General features: G+C 44.1%; 1 protein-coding gene across 4 annotated transcripts in view; it reads left to right on the forward strand.

The window, feature by feature from the left end:
- Window positions 1-7040: 7040 nt before the first annotated feature.
- Window positions 7041-14943, forward strand: part of PARL (presenilin associated rhomboid like) — a 45180-nt gene continuing 37277 nt past the window's right edge. For 2 of the 4 annotated variants that reach the window (XM_036122451.2, XM_036122452.2), the window contains exon 1: window positions 7041-7218. In XM_036122451.2, the coding sequence (XP_035978344.1) occupies window positions 7094-7218 (125 nt within the window). In that variant the 5' untranslated portion in view covers window positions 7041-7093. Of the gene's footprint in view, window positions 7219-12529; window positions 12689-14639; window positions 14678-14943 lie in introns of those variants that run through there. The other 2 variants (XM_078068422.1, XM_036122453.2) reach the window with 2 other exon arrangements.

The following is a 14943-nucleotide window of genomic DNA, read 5'->3' on the forward strand; positions in this document are numbered from 1 at the left end:
AATGAGCTGCGAGGTATAAAGCCTTCCTCAGAACCCCTGGAGCTGAGTGTCCCGGGTCCTGGGTCCATAACCAACCCCATCCTGGCTCCACTTTGACCTTCCTTTTAGCCCAAGACCACGTGGTAAGGAGCCCCCGCACTGTAGGGGCCTTTGGCTTCTTTCTGCTCCCACCTAATCAGGCTGATTCTCTTTCTAATCTCTGACTTCTTCTTTGAGGTTAGAATGAGGGGTAGGGCTGGGGTTCAAGTTTTCCTCTCCCAGTCCTAAAGAGGGTTAGGGTTGGGGCTAGGGCTGGTTAGGGTTCATGTTCTCCTCCCCCCAGTCCTAAAGAGGGAAGCTTTTTGTCTTCTCCCCTTCTCTCTGCCTCACCACTCAGTCTTTCTTTCTCTGTCTGTCATTCCATTTCTCCCCACCTTACCACCCCAACCCCCATATTTGTTGCCCTGTGCAAAACCCGGTCCTCTTCAGTCACGCCTAGCAGCTGCCGGCCTTCTCCATAAGTGGCCGCAGCTGTGTCTCCCTGTGTCTTCAGGATAAAGGTGGGTGGCCCTTAGCCAGGAAAGTATAATGCTCAGCAACTTTGCTGATGTGAGCCCGGACGAAAGGAACCCAGGGAGAGCCGCCTGCCCCTGGGCCCCTGTCACCAGCACACTGGGTGTTCTCAGGACTCACGTCAGCCCACTGTCAGGGCTAGGTGCTGGGTCAGCTGAGGCTCCTGGAGCCGTACTAGCTTCGATTTGCAGGGCACCATCATCTTGCCCAATCTGGCTTCTGTGCTCCTTGATCCTGAGTGTTGGGAGACCCCCCCAGCAGTTCAACCCAGGCCACTTCTTGGACAAGGATGGAAACTTCCTGGTCAATGAGGCTTTCCTGCCATTCTCCGCAGATACCGGGCAAAGCATTGTGTTATGGGTGGTAGGTAGGGGGTGTGATGAGACAGACACAGAGTCAGCTGCCACCATCTAACCTTTCCCTCTGCTTCCAGGGCATCGAGTGAGCGCAGGGGACCAGCTGGTTTGGATGGGCTCTTCCTGATGTTTGCCACCCACCTTGGGACCTTTTGGTTCCAGCTGCCAGAGGGGAGCCTAGGGCTCAGGCTACAACACATTTGGGGCACTTTGCAGCCCCAGCCCCAGAAGATCTGTGCAGTGCCCCATCTGAGTTGCTCCAGCCTAGGTCCTGGGGAAGGGAGGGTCTGGAGACCTGTTCCCCACAAAGTCCTTCCTCAGTCTCTCAGCTCCAGCAAATTTGTAGAAGAAGAACAAGGTTTTCCCCTGCTCAGCTGCTCACGGGTCCCCCTAATACAGGCTCTGTGCAGTGGCGTTAGGGAGAAGACTTAATAAGGATTCTATAACAGTAGCTCAGTTTCAGTAGCTCAGTTCTTAGGTTAGTTATGCTCTGGCAGGAAAGGATTTGATAAGGTTACTTAAGGTTTTTTCACAAGATTAACTTGGGGAGTCAAGCCTCATACTGTAGCAACTAAATAGATTCAGAGGGAAAGACGTTTGAGAAAAACTCAATATAATACTGCATGTGAGTAATACTGATGCTGGCATCTAATAAGGCCCAAACTGGGCAGTTTATTTTCTGCCCTCTCCTGCCCTCTCCTGACCAAAGGGGAGAAGTGCAGGCCGCTGCTGACCGCTCTGGAAAGATTTCCCCAGTCTGTTACCAAGCAAAACCAGCAGCCAGTGCAACTATTCTCAACAAATTATCTACCAAGCACTCCCTTTACTCCCTCTCCTAGCCCCTGCCAAGATCCCCAAGTTTTGAAACATTATCTCCAGACAAGGCTTGTTTATTTAAAAAAGACTGACTTATATTAAGTCAAAATCAAAATGAGATACCACTGCACATCTTTTAGAATTGCTAAAAACAAAACCCTGACAATCCCAAGTACTAGAAAGGTGCAGAGCAACTGAAACCCTCATACTCTGCTGGTGGGAATGAATGGTCCAACCACACCGGAAAAGAGTTTGGCGATCTCTTACACAATTAAATATTACACCATACAACCCAGCCATCCCACTCCTGGGTATTTACCCAACAGAAATGAAAATATATGTTAACACCAAGACATACTATATGATTCTATTTCTATGGTATTCTTGAAAAGGCAAAACTACAGGGACATAAAGCAGATAAGTGGTTGCTAGGGTCTGGAAGTAGGGTTATGGATTGACTATAAAGGGACATGAGGGAACTTTATGGGATGATGGAAATGTTCTGTCTGATAACTGGTGATCGCTATACAACTGAATATGTTTGTCAAAAATCATGGAACTATACACCTAAAAGGTGAATTTTATTGTATATAAATCATATCTCAATAGATCAGACTTTTAAGAAAGGCATGTCCTTTTTAAAAAATATTTTATTCTTTTTTTAAAGTAAGCTTCACACCCAACCTGGGGCTCAAACTCACGGGACTCAAACTCATGACCCCAAGATCAATAGTCACATGCTCTACCAACTGAGCCAGCCAGGCACCCCTAAGAAAGGTATGTCTTACCATTTTCCTTTGAGTTATTTAAAAGATGTACATGTGAATACACCAACATTTCAGTTAGTAGGATATCAATCATTGCTGCTGCACTGAGTGGGAGATGGAAATTCTTTTTTTTTCTTTAAAAAAAAATTTTTTTTAAAGATTTTACTTATTGGGCACCTGGGTGGCTCAGGTGGTTGGGTGTCTGCCTTCAGCTCAGGTCATGATCCCAGGGTCCTGGGATCGAGTCCCGCATCGGGCTCCCTGCGCAGCGGGGAGCCTGCTTCTCCCTCTCTCTCTCTCTGTCTCTTATGAATAAATAAATAAAATCTTAAAAAAAAAAGATTTTATTTATTTATTTGACCGAGAGAGACACAGCGAGAGAGGGAACACAGGCAGGGGGAGTGGGAGAGGGAGAAGCAGGCTTCCCGCTGAGCAGGGAGCCCGATATGGGGCTCTATCCCAGGACCCTGGGATCATGACCTGAGCCGAAGGCAGACGCTTAACGACTGAGCCACCAACGTGCCCCTAGAATGGGAATTCTTGATGGATTAATTCGCCTCTGGCCTTTTTGCAGGCAAGCTTACCAGTTCCTTTAGACTTTATGAAATCTTGAAGCTCTCTCACAGACAGCTCATTTTCTGTGTAGAACCATACCTATGCCCTGGAGAGTCCAGACTGGGACCCACTGAGCAAGTTGGATCCCAGAAAGCCCCAGAAAGACTGGGGTTTTCTTGCCCGGGAGATTCTCCCTCACCCCCTCTCTAAGGTTCACCTGTTTGTGGCCCAGGCAGGCTATAGGGTGGAGAAAACACAGCAACCCTAATCCAACCGTTTTTTGTCTCCCTCTCCTAAGCTTCTGTCAGTTCTCGCCCTGTTAGAGTCCCTCTGGTACAATAAGAAATATACTTGGGTTTTGTTCCTGGCAAAAAAAACTTCTCAAACCCTTGGAATCTCCTGAGTGACAAGAGTGTCTTTTGTCGTGCATAAGAAGCCCTTTTGAGTTTATTCTAATGAGATGATTTGGGGGGCTCTAGACAGTGTCAGGATGGGGCTGGTCACCAGAAAGACCAAGAGATCAGAGGGTTGGAATTTTCATCCTTACTCACCAGGCCTCTGGGAAGGGAGTGGGGGGTGGAGGAGGCTGCAGATTGGCTCTATAAAAACTCGAACTATGAGATTTGGTGAGTTTCCAGGTTAGTGAATACATCCACTTGCTGGGAGGGTGGCACATCCCAGTTCCATGAGAACAGAAGTTCCTATGCAGGGGACCCTTCCAGACCTCACCCTGCATACCTCTCTATCTGGCTTTCCGTCTGTATCATTTATACTATCTTTTATAATAAACTGGTAAACGTAAGTAAATGTTTCTCTAAAAGTTCTGGGAGCCACTCCAGCAAATTAATTGAACTCAAGTAGAGAGCTGTGGACATCTCTGATCTATAGCCAATTGGTCAGAAGCACAGGTGATGACCTGACCTTGTTGTGACTGACATCTGAAGTGGGGCGTGGGGCAGTCTTGTGGGACTGAGCTCTTAACCTGTGGAATCTGACGATATCTCCAGGTAGAAAGTTTCAGAATCGTGTTGATTGCCTGATGGTGCTGAAAAATACACCTCGGAGCCTCTCTCTGGAGCTTGCAACACCCTCCAATGCCCACCCCTACCATCATCCAGCCTCCTGTCTGTCTTTCATCCTGCCTGGCTTCCTGCTCATTACTCCATTCAAAGGCCAACTCCTCTAGGAAGCTTTCTCTCACATGGGCTTGGACCTTGGCCAAAATCCCAGTATTGCTCTTAATAACCCAACTTTTGTGTGCCTTGGTTTCCTCATCTGTCAAATGGGATGCCAATAGGAAATTTTCTCTTAGGATTGTTGTGTGCAATGCTCAGCACAGAGCCTGGCATATGATAAGTACTCAGTACATGTTGGCGGGAATCTCTTTCTCCCACACATGCATATAAGCACTTTGTACCTTTGTTTATGGTGATAAAATAAAAATGACAAGAGGAAGACTTCTCCTGCGGTTGGGCTTCTATGTCAGTTTCTAATTATTACCTCATAATGATACGATGATAGCTACTATGCATTGAGTATCAGCCATGAGCAAGTGAGTCCTTGACATATACAAAGTCATTTACTCCTCAAAGTGACAAGGTAGGTGTTATTATCTGAATTTACAGGAACCAGAGTCAAAGTGTCAGAGCATCACTGAGCCTCCATCTGGCCCACGGCATTGCCGCAGTGGGAGCTGGAGAAAAAGGGGGAACCCTTGCAAACAATGCTCATGCTGCTTGTTTGTGCTGTGGGTAATAGTCTTTTGTCTCCGACTCAGAAGTCTCCTGTTTTCTGCCAGCAATCAAACTCATTAGCTTGTCGATGAAATCCCAGACTTGACACCTATGACATAACCAAAGTGAATTTATTTTAGTTTCCCAAACAAGTCATGCCCTGAAAGACATCACAGATACTATTCTCTCTGCCTAGATCATTTCAGCCCTTCTCTTCTTTTGGTCACCTCCAACAGTTTCTCTGGGAAGCCTTCTCCCCTGCCTCCCGTTCCCCAACCCTCAACTGTGGTATTTCCCCCTCTTCTAAACTCCCACGGAGCCTTCTGTTTCTTGGCTCATAGCACTTCTCACAATGTGTTGTAATTGCCTGTTTATTTACTTGCTCCCTTCTCCCCCAGCAGAGCAGGATCTCTGTGAGGTCGGAGATAGTGTTATCCAAAATACATCCTAGCACATTGCCTGGCATACTAAAGGTGCTTCATAAATATTTATGGGATGAATACAGTACTATTACAGTGATAAGCATAAAGCAGTATAAAAGCGTAAATGGAGGTCATCTAAATCAGACTGGAGGTCTCGAAAGGCCTTAAAGGAAACTAAAATATGTCACCCCAAAATATGCCTCTTTGACATAAAAATTATTTTGAGCTGAAGGCAATTAAGAAGCAGTAAATCCTAAAGGCAGGGAATATCTCCTTTCCTAGAAACACTCTCAACAGCCCAAAGACCAGAAACCAGGCACCAGAGGAATCTGCAAACCTTGTTAAATTAACCCAGATCTTTCTCGTTAAGGAAGGTAAGGACTACCTAGCCCTAGTTGGACTAACCCTAACCTGAACCTCACTGTCAATTCTTCACAAATTATTGTTTCTTTATCTAAGATATAAAACCTTCCTGCTCTGGTCTCTTCTTCAGATCTTGGTTCTCTTGTGAAGACTCCCATGTATATGTAAAAATAAAATAAAATTTGTATGCTTTTTAGGGACGCCTGGGTGGTTCAGTCGGTTCAGTGTCCGACTCTCGATTTTGGTCAGGTTATGATCTCAGGGTTGCAAGATGGAGCCCCAGATCAGGCTCCACACTCAGTGGGGAGCCTGCTTGAGATTCTTCTCTCCCTCTGCCCCTCCCCTGCTCGCATGCACTCTCTCTCCTAAATAAATAAATAAATAAATAAATAAATAAATAAATATCTTTTTAAAAACATCTCTATGCTTTTTCTCCTGTTAATCCTTGTCAGTATAATTCTCAGACCTGGCTAGGGATCCCCAAGACAGTTGAGGAAAACTTTTTCCTCCCCTACAGCCTCCTAGGAAAGGACAATTGAGGTTGGTCTGAAGGACAATTGGTTAGGTAGGTTGAGTAGGGGGGTAAGAGAGGGTGTTTCAGACAGTGAGAATGGTCTGTGAACTCGGAAAAGCAGGTGCCTTTAAGAAACTGCTAATCATACAGTCTAGCTGCAGCTAGGGTCGGAGGGTGGGCTGGAGTGGCAGGAAATAAGGCTGCCTGGCAGGTAGGCAAGGGCTGAATCATGAAGTTTGTATTCCATCTAGAATACAGATTTTGATTTCAGGTTTGGACTTTAATGTTAAAGATCAGAGGCACATTCTCCTAAGTGTGTCATAGCATGACATGGTGAGGGGCACCTGGGTGGGGCTCAGTCCGTTAAGCACGGCACTCTTGATTTTGGTTCAGGTCATGACCTCAGGGTCCTGAAACCCAGCCCTGGGAAAGGGCTCTGCCTGGGCCTGGAGCTGGCTTGGGATTCTCTCTCCCCCTCCCCCACCACCCCCAGCGCTTCTCTAAAAAAAAAATAATAATAACGACAACATAAGATGGTCAGATGCAGAAGAAAAAGAAATAATATAAATACAACGATGCAACGGTTCCTCCACTCACTCCTCTCTGAGCCTCTGTGAAACAGTGGTGATTCTATCCGCCTCAGGTGTTTGGTGAGGATTAAATGCAATAACTTAGGTAAAGTGCTTGATACGTGGCAATACTAAATAAATGCTAGTTTTCCCTTCCTTGTTCCTCTGGACCTCCTCCGCAAACCGGGTGGAGGCCGGGGCGCTCTCCTGCGCCCGCCCCAGGCCCAGGCTCCGCGGGGCGGGAAGAACCGCCAAGCGCGCGGCGCCCTCGCGGCCGCCGGGTGTGTAGAGACGCGGCTCAGCCGGGCGTGGGGGCGCTCTAGGCTGCACCTCGGCGCTCTATGGTTTTTGGTTTTTTTTTTTTTTTTTTTTTTTTCTTCGCCCCGGAAGTAGTTCCGCGGCAGGGGTTGGTAAGGTCGGGCCATGGTGGGGCAGAGGTTGGGAAGATGGCGTGGCGCGGCTGGGCACACAGAGGATGGGGCTGTGGCCAGGCGTGGGCTCAGCCGGCGGGCGGCCGCAGCTGCGAGGAGCTCACTGCGGCCCTGGCCCCGCCGCGACTGCTCGGACGCAGGTAATGACCCCCGCTCCGGGCTGCTTTTCCTTCGGACCCTCAGCTCCGGCAGAGCATCCTCGGGGGCGCAGGCCGTGCGGGCCTGTGGGGCTGCCTTCTCTCACCCCTGTCCTGACCCGTCTCTTCCTCTCTCCGTCCCGCTTTCCCCTCTCGCCTTGCCAGTCCTCGCTTCTCGCCGTGCCACCGTGCCCCGAGCCGGGTGCCCAGTGACCGACCCCGGCGCAGCTTTCCGTGAGCCCGCGCTGTCTGCCCCTTTCCCCTCGGGATGGACGTGAGGGGAAGGGAAACTAGTCTCTGAGGGCTCATTGCGTGCCACGCCTCATTAATCCCGCGAAGAAGGTATTGGGCCGATTTTTTAAGTGAAGCAGTTACACAGATGGTAGAATGGCAGAACTGATTCTCTGTTTTTATAAACCTGTGTTCTACTACAAGTTATCTTCTTTAGCGTTTAGAAAACGAAGGGAAGACGGAGTCACAGGGCTTTTGCCTTCTTCAAAGTCGTAGGAGAGCTTTTCTGTTGAAGAATGGAGACCGTGGAATTTAGTTTCCAGGTGATTTGGAAAGAAAACTATAGTACTGGTTTTCCCAAGTAGAAGCTGTATGAAGAGTATGCTCTATCAGTATTTGCTGCTTTTATTAATTCAATTCTAAAGAGAAGAGAAAAATCCCTCAGCTGTCCAAGATTTTGATGTGTATTTGACTTGAAATTTGTTCCTATTCTTTAATCTAGAGTTTCAACCTTCCCGGTTTGAGTTGGGTCCAGATGCCTGAAATCCCATCTGATTGATGATAGCAAGTTAAGGTAGAGTGTTCAACAGAGGGGCTAGCCAGTGGCAAATAATTGAGGCTCCAGTATGGTGGAGCCATTGCTTAATTTTAAGAATCAACCGGAGCGTTTGTAGAATATATTTCCCAGACTCCACCCTAGTTCTGTCAGCTCAGAAATTGTGGGGCGGTGGGAGTGGAAGAACCTGTAGTTCTTGCAAGCATTCCAAGTGAATTGGATTAGGGATTTGTGAAAACTTGCATACATTATAGCTTCACTTCAGGATACACCTTAACTTGGAGCTTCAGGAACTATTCTTAAACTCCTGGGGAGATAGAGAATGAGGTCAGGTGGAGGTAGTGATAGATTTCAGCGGTCCAGATTCCATAATTTATTCCAAATCCCAGTCAAAATTGCATGGTTTGAGGGGGAGGAAAAATGAATATGGCTATCAGGAAGCAACAGGTGTGATAATATTAAAAATATGTGTTAGGAAGGGAAAGCAAAGGAAAAATAACTTGATTAATGAAGAGCCTCCAGTAAAAATTGGAGACCATTTGAAAGAAAACAAATGATGGTGTGATAGTGATGATTAGCACCTATTTTTTTTTTAAGTTTGCTGTTTGCAGAGTTTGAAAATGACATTTTTATGGTTGCATAGAAAAATGTGCATTACAAGAGAATGTAGGTAAGCCTGAAAAGCATATGCCTGCTCACCTCTGGAAATAAGCACTTAATAGGAAGAATGAGTTAGCTTGTATGTAACTTTATTTGGTCTGCTTTGACTTCTTGTGGTTCTAAGATTAGTATACAGAAGAATGAAGTTAGAGATAAGGTTAAAAAGCAGAGTTCTGGGCCCAATCCTTGTGATTCTGATGTGATAGGCCTGAAGCATGGCTGAGAATTTGCCATACAGGTAATGATACAAGAGTTCTGTAAACTATGGCAGGCCCGACGCAGCCCACCAGCTAAAAATGGTTTCTACGTTTTTAAAGGGTTGTAAAGCAAAACAGTATGTGACATATGTGTTCTTCAAAGAAACTAAAATATTTACTATCTGTCCCTTTACAGAAAAAAGAAAAAATCTCAGTCTCTTCAGAAGCTTTACCATTATCAAATTTCTGGTGGCACTTCAAAGAAATGGTTTAGGCTTAAAAGAAGCCTGCATAATTTCAGTTGTATGGAGCTAAGAGAGTAGTTGGTAGTTCAACTATTTTCCTTGTTTAAATTACCATCTATTAACTCAGATGGGTTTTAAGAAAAATTTGTCATGCATGTGTTTATGTAGAATTCCCCTCTCCCCTAAATACGTTTATTTTCTTTTCAAGTGGAATGAATCTGTTGTGTGTATGCTTGGACACATGTTGTCTCCATTTGAACATTAGGCCATTTCTACTTAATTTATTCATGAAAATCTTTAGAAACATAGACATTAGTGCTGACTTGTATGTATATCTAAGTTGCACTGTTAAAAAATTCACAAGACTGTTTTCACTCACCATTAAGCCAACTAATACATAGATACGAGTTTTTCTATTTAAAAGTTATGGGATCATGTTAAAAAACTGAACTATAACAATTGTTTTTTTTTTTTTTTTTAAAGATTTTATTTATTTATTTGAGACAGAGAGAGCACATGAGAGGGGTGAGGGTCATAGGGAGAAGCAGGCTCCCTGCCGAGCAGGGAGCCCGATGCGGGACTCGATCCAGGGACTCCAGGATCATGACCTGAGCCGAAGGCAGTCGCTTAACCAACTGAGCCACCCAGGCGCCCTGAACTATAACAATTGTATGGCCAGTAGTAACTCAGGTTACTTTGAGCACATTGAGCACATTAGACTGCTTTCACAAATGACTGGTATTGGCGAAAGGACCAAAGCAGGCAGGCCTGTCTTCATGAGTTGGTATATACCTCTAATGACCCTCTCCTCCCATTCCACTCTCTGCTTGCACCATCCGTTTTATCATGTTGTTTCTCTTTGTTTTCTGAACTTATTTCAGGTAAGTGATTTATTGTCTTTTTTCTTTTTTAGATTTTTATGTATTTATTTGAGAGAGAGAGCGGGGTAAGGGGCAGAGGGAGAGACAGACTGCCTGCCAAGCAGGGAGCCCTATGTGGGCTTGATCCCAGGACTCCAGGATCATGACCTGAGCTGAAGGCAGACACTTAACCATCTGAGCCACCCAGGCACCCCTGAATCATTTATTTTTCCATCTTTTGCACTGATATGAATGAGTAGAGCTAAAGAACCTAAGCTTGTAAATACGACCTCAAACATTTGCAATTAGAAAGGTTTATCATGCTTTTCCTTATTTTTGCATTTTAAGAAATGTAAAACAAAAGCTCCATAAGGGCAGAATGTACCTTGTCATATAATGTTTGATGAAGTACTTCATCTAAAAGCATTTTTGTAGTAACAAAAAACCCAACTCTAACCAACCCTAAGCAATTAGGAAAATTTATTGGTTTATGCAGTTAAAAAGTCCAACAGTAGGACTGGCCTCTAATGAGGCAAGATTCGGTGTTTCAGATTGTCACCAGGATTCCATTTTTCTCCATGGCTTGGCTCTGCTTCCTAAATGTTGGCTTTCTTCTTTCAGTGTGCTCTCCTTGTCGTAAGATGGCTGTCAGTAGCTCTTGGGGCTATATACTTCTAGGTTCACATCCAGCAGAAGAAGTTTCCCAGTATTACAAACAAAATATTGAAATTCACTGGACCAGATTGGCCTGATTTGGGATATGTTGCCATCCTTGAATCCCTTGAAGTTGGCAGGGAGTGGGATCTGTAGGTTGGTTAAAGCCAGTCAGGAGCTTGGTGTGCTTCCCCCAACCAAATGGCTGGAAATTCCAGTGTACTGTTAGGAGACGGGAAAATGGACGTGGATGCTGGGAGTCGGTGAGAAACTCTCAATATTGTCAGCCCTAATGAAACTTCTGTGTTTGAATTCTTTGTTACAAATCCGAATTCTTGTTAGTCCTAGTCAGGTAGGATTACACTCTAGATAACCATTCTGATTTAAGTAGAAATTTTGTTAGGGATTCGGTTCTAGCTCCTTGCTATTTAAAGATTTTTATTTATTTATTTGACAGAGAGAGACACAGCGAAAGAGGGAACACAAGCAGAGGGAGCGGGAGAAGGAGAAGCAGGCTTCCCGCGGAGCAGGGAGCCCGATGTGGGGCTGGATCCCAGGACCCTGGGATCATGACCTGAGCCGAAGGCAGACGCTTAACGACTGAGCCACCCAGGTGCCCCTAGCTCCTTGCTATTGAAAGTGGTTTGTGAGCTAGCAGTTTAGGCATCATCTACGACAGGAGTGGTGAATTTATTTTGTGAAAGGCCAGATAGAAAATGACAGGGCCACATATGGTCTCTGTCACATACTCATTTCTTTTACTTTAAATAACTCTTCAAAAATTCAAAAACCATTCTTAGCTGGCAGGCCAGATCCACCCTGCAGGCAGAAATTTGTCAATTTCTGAGCTTGTTTAGAAATGCAGAATCTCATATTTTCCCCGCCCCAGACTTAATGATTTAGAATCTGATATTAACAAGATCTCCAGGTGATTTGTATGTATACTAAAGTTTTTCCCAAACCTGTGGTAGATCAACCCTGGCTGAATATGAAAATCACCTGGGTAGCTCTTTAAAAAATAGTGAGGCCTTCGTCCCACCTCTGGAGACTCTAATTAGTATGAAGTGGAGCCATAGTACAGAATTTTTAAGAGCTCAGTAGGCACTTCCAATGCGTAGTAGAGGGAAAGAAAAGCTGTTTTCCCTCTACCAATCTTAGGTTCGTTGGCTGGGGCCCTATAAATTAAACTGAGAAAAGATGGATTAGCAGGAGAAAAACAAGTTTATGAACATGTGCATTGCACATACACATGGCAGTACTCAGGTGAATAACACAAAGGATGGTTAGAATTTGGGCTTATGTTGCATTTTAACAAAAGAACAGCAAAGTTTTAGAAATGATGAGAAAGGAAAAGGACTTTGTTTCTAGAGCAGCAAACTGGGGAGGCAGTATATGAGGGAGCTAATGGATATAAGGGCTAGTTATTAGATTTTTCTGGTGCCTTCTCTGAGCACATAACGGTCTAGAGTTGTCTCATGATTCTGTTTTTCCTGGTAGAGGATAGTAGGTATACCTTCACAAATTTATATCCTGCTTTTAGGCAAATGGGAGCAGGGCAGAGAGTTTTAATTACATCTGCTTTTCATTTGCCCTCAGCCCAAGACAGTCCTTATCGCAAAGTGGCATGTTTGGGGGTGTCATGTTCTGCTACTCTTCAGAAACCAGGAATGAGAATTACTGTTCTAAGCTTTCATGGTCATAACGGTCTTTGTTGCAACTGATATGGTAGATTAAAATACATGGCCACAATAATTCACAGCTCCTCTCATCCAGAGTTGTTATCGATTTCCCTGAGCTGGGTTGGTCTTGTGATTTGCTTTCATCAGTAGCATGTGGCAGAAATAATGTACAAGGTCCAGAGTCTGAGCCTTGAGAGGCTTTGCAGCTTTCACCTTTTTCCCTCTTGGAATACTACTACTCCCACTGCCATGATGGAAGCCCCTGCTAGTCTGTTGATTACTGAGACCATTCGGTAGGAGATGGCCAGGCTCCCGGTATGGGAGTGAAGCCAGCTTCGACTGCCCAGCTCCAGTTGAGCGCTCAAATGACTGGCTGCGTGAGTGACCCTAGGTGAGACCAGAAGGACTGCCCAGTTGAGGGTGCTAACTTAGGAAGTCTTGAGAAATAATTATGGTCTCAGGACAGTTAAGTTTTGGGGTGGTTTGTTATGCAATAATAAATGAGACAACTGGGGAAGCTTCTGCCAAATCAGGATCTGCTGACCAAAGTAAGAACTATGCTGCCTTCACCATTATTTTCACTTGCAAATTGATGCATTATGTCTTGCCTTCTTACTAAACTTAGTTCTGACTTCCGGTATTGAACCATTGTAACACTGACCGAAAGGATACCTAGGAAATGCAGTTTTTAGCTTTTCAGCCCCTGCAGCGTATGAATGTGTGCTAGGTAATAGGAATAGGTGTTCAGTGAACCAATACATTGTACTTAGTTCTATTGAACAAGTTGTGTGTGTCCAACTGTAATTCCCAATACGTATATATATTCTTTTTTTATATGTATATATTCTTAATATATGTATTCTGCATCTGACCTTAACCCTGGGGCCAACTTGTGTAATATATTCTCAGTGTCCTTGGCCCCACATTTCTTTCTAAGGTAAATATTATTTTAGGCAAAAGGTCTGGCTTTGCTTCAGGTTTAGATTCCCGAACTGCTGGTGTGTTTATGTTCCTTTTCAAACATTGCACTTCAGAATTTTAAATGAGTTGATGAACTGTAGAAGTAATATTTCATTAGAACTGATTGAATACTTGTCTTCTATTATTACACTGTTGGCAGTATAGTCTCATCCTTCACATTTTTTGGTCTAATAAGAAAAAAAAGCCAGAAAACAACACTTAGTTACAAACTTGGTCTTTAAAGGGAACTTTCGGGACACCTTGGTGGCTCAGTTGGTTAAACATCTGCCTTCGGCTCGGGTCATGATCCCAGGGTCCTGCTCAGTGGGGAGTCTGCTTCTGCTGCTCCCCCTGCTTGTGTGCTCATGCTCTGTGTCTCTCTCTCACTCTCTCTCTGACAAATGAATAAAATCTTAAAAAAAATAAAGGGAACATATTCATGTTACTTTATGTCACACCTTTGTTTTTTGGCCCAAAGTGGTGGTGTTACTTTATTTACTAACCTACCTCTATGTTACTTTGAATTGTTTAATAAAAATAAAATCCCCCCAAAATAAAAATTAAATCCAGTTGCAAAGGATTAACATTTGCCACTTCAAAGGTGTTATCAGTTAGTAATACATTTGGCTCTAAGTAAGTTTACTGTTTAAATGAGGGGGGATAGTTAGCATAAGATGATGGAGGTAAGTGGCTACTGTCTTTGCTCAGTAGCTCAAAAATATCAAGGTTAGTATTTGAATCCCTTGGCCTTTCTCTTGGCATACAGGATGACTGCCTGAAATCTAGGCATTACATTCCTTATTCAAGGCAAAAAAAAGAGGGGGTATGACATTGCTGATATGTCCATTTTTATAGATAAGCAAATCTTTCCGAGAGGTACATAAAAATTCTTAAGTCTCTCATTTTGTCAGAACTCTGTAATATGGCCACCCTGTGCTATAAAGGAGGCTGGAAAAGTGAAGATACTTACCTTTTCTAGCTTCTGCAGAAAAAGGCAAGAGAAAAAGAAATAGATACAGATTTGGGATTAGCTGTTTAAGTGTATTTGCTAAAGGATATTCATAATACTGGTAACAGGGCTGTGAAGGAAGTTCAGTCATTCAAAGGAACATTGGCTTTGTTTGAATAAGTGCATCACTTTTCAAAATAGATTTCCTTGAAAGGAATAGCACTTATTTGGAAGTATAAATTATGGATTATTAAAGTTTCAAGGCAAATTACTTTATCGCCATCACCCATCCTCACCATGTGACTTCTGAGAGTTGAACTGTGGAGTGGACTTAGTGTTGAAGAAAGAGCATACTAGGCAAGTAATAGTAATAATAGTCACTATGCCATTTTTCTGAGTTTCAGTTTTTTTCCAGATGCCTACTAGACACCACCTGGGTATCCTACAAATGCTAACAATACTTTATTTTGTGTAAGTATTAAGTGTATAGCCATGGATTCTGATGAATGTATGCACCTGTGGAACCACCACCTAAAGATAAACGTTGTTTTGCTCAGCAGTGTTTTTGAGCTTCATCCATGATGTATGATCAGTAGTTTTTTTGCTGAGTAGTACTCCATTGTGTGCATATACCACAGTTTGTCTTTTCCCTTTTCGACAGGAATTGAAGTTCTGGTTTTTAGCTATTAAAATAGAGCTGCCATGACCACAAGCATTTCAAACACTGCCCAAGATGG

Source organism: Halichoerus grypus, chromosome 1, assembly GCF_964656455.1.
Source record: "Halichoerus grypus chromosome 1, mHalGry1.hap1.1, whole genome shotgun sequence".
NCBI classification, from domain to species: domain Eukaryota; kingdom Metazoa; phylum Chordata; class Mammalia; order Carnivora; family Phocidae; genus Halichoerus; species Halichoerus grypus.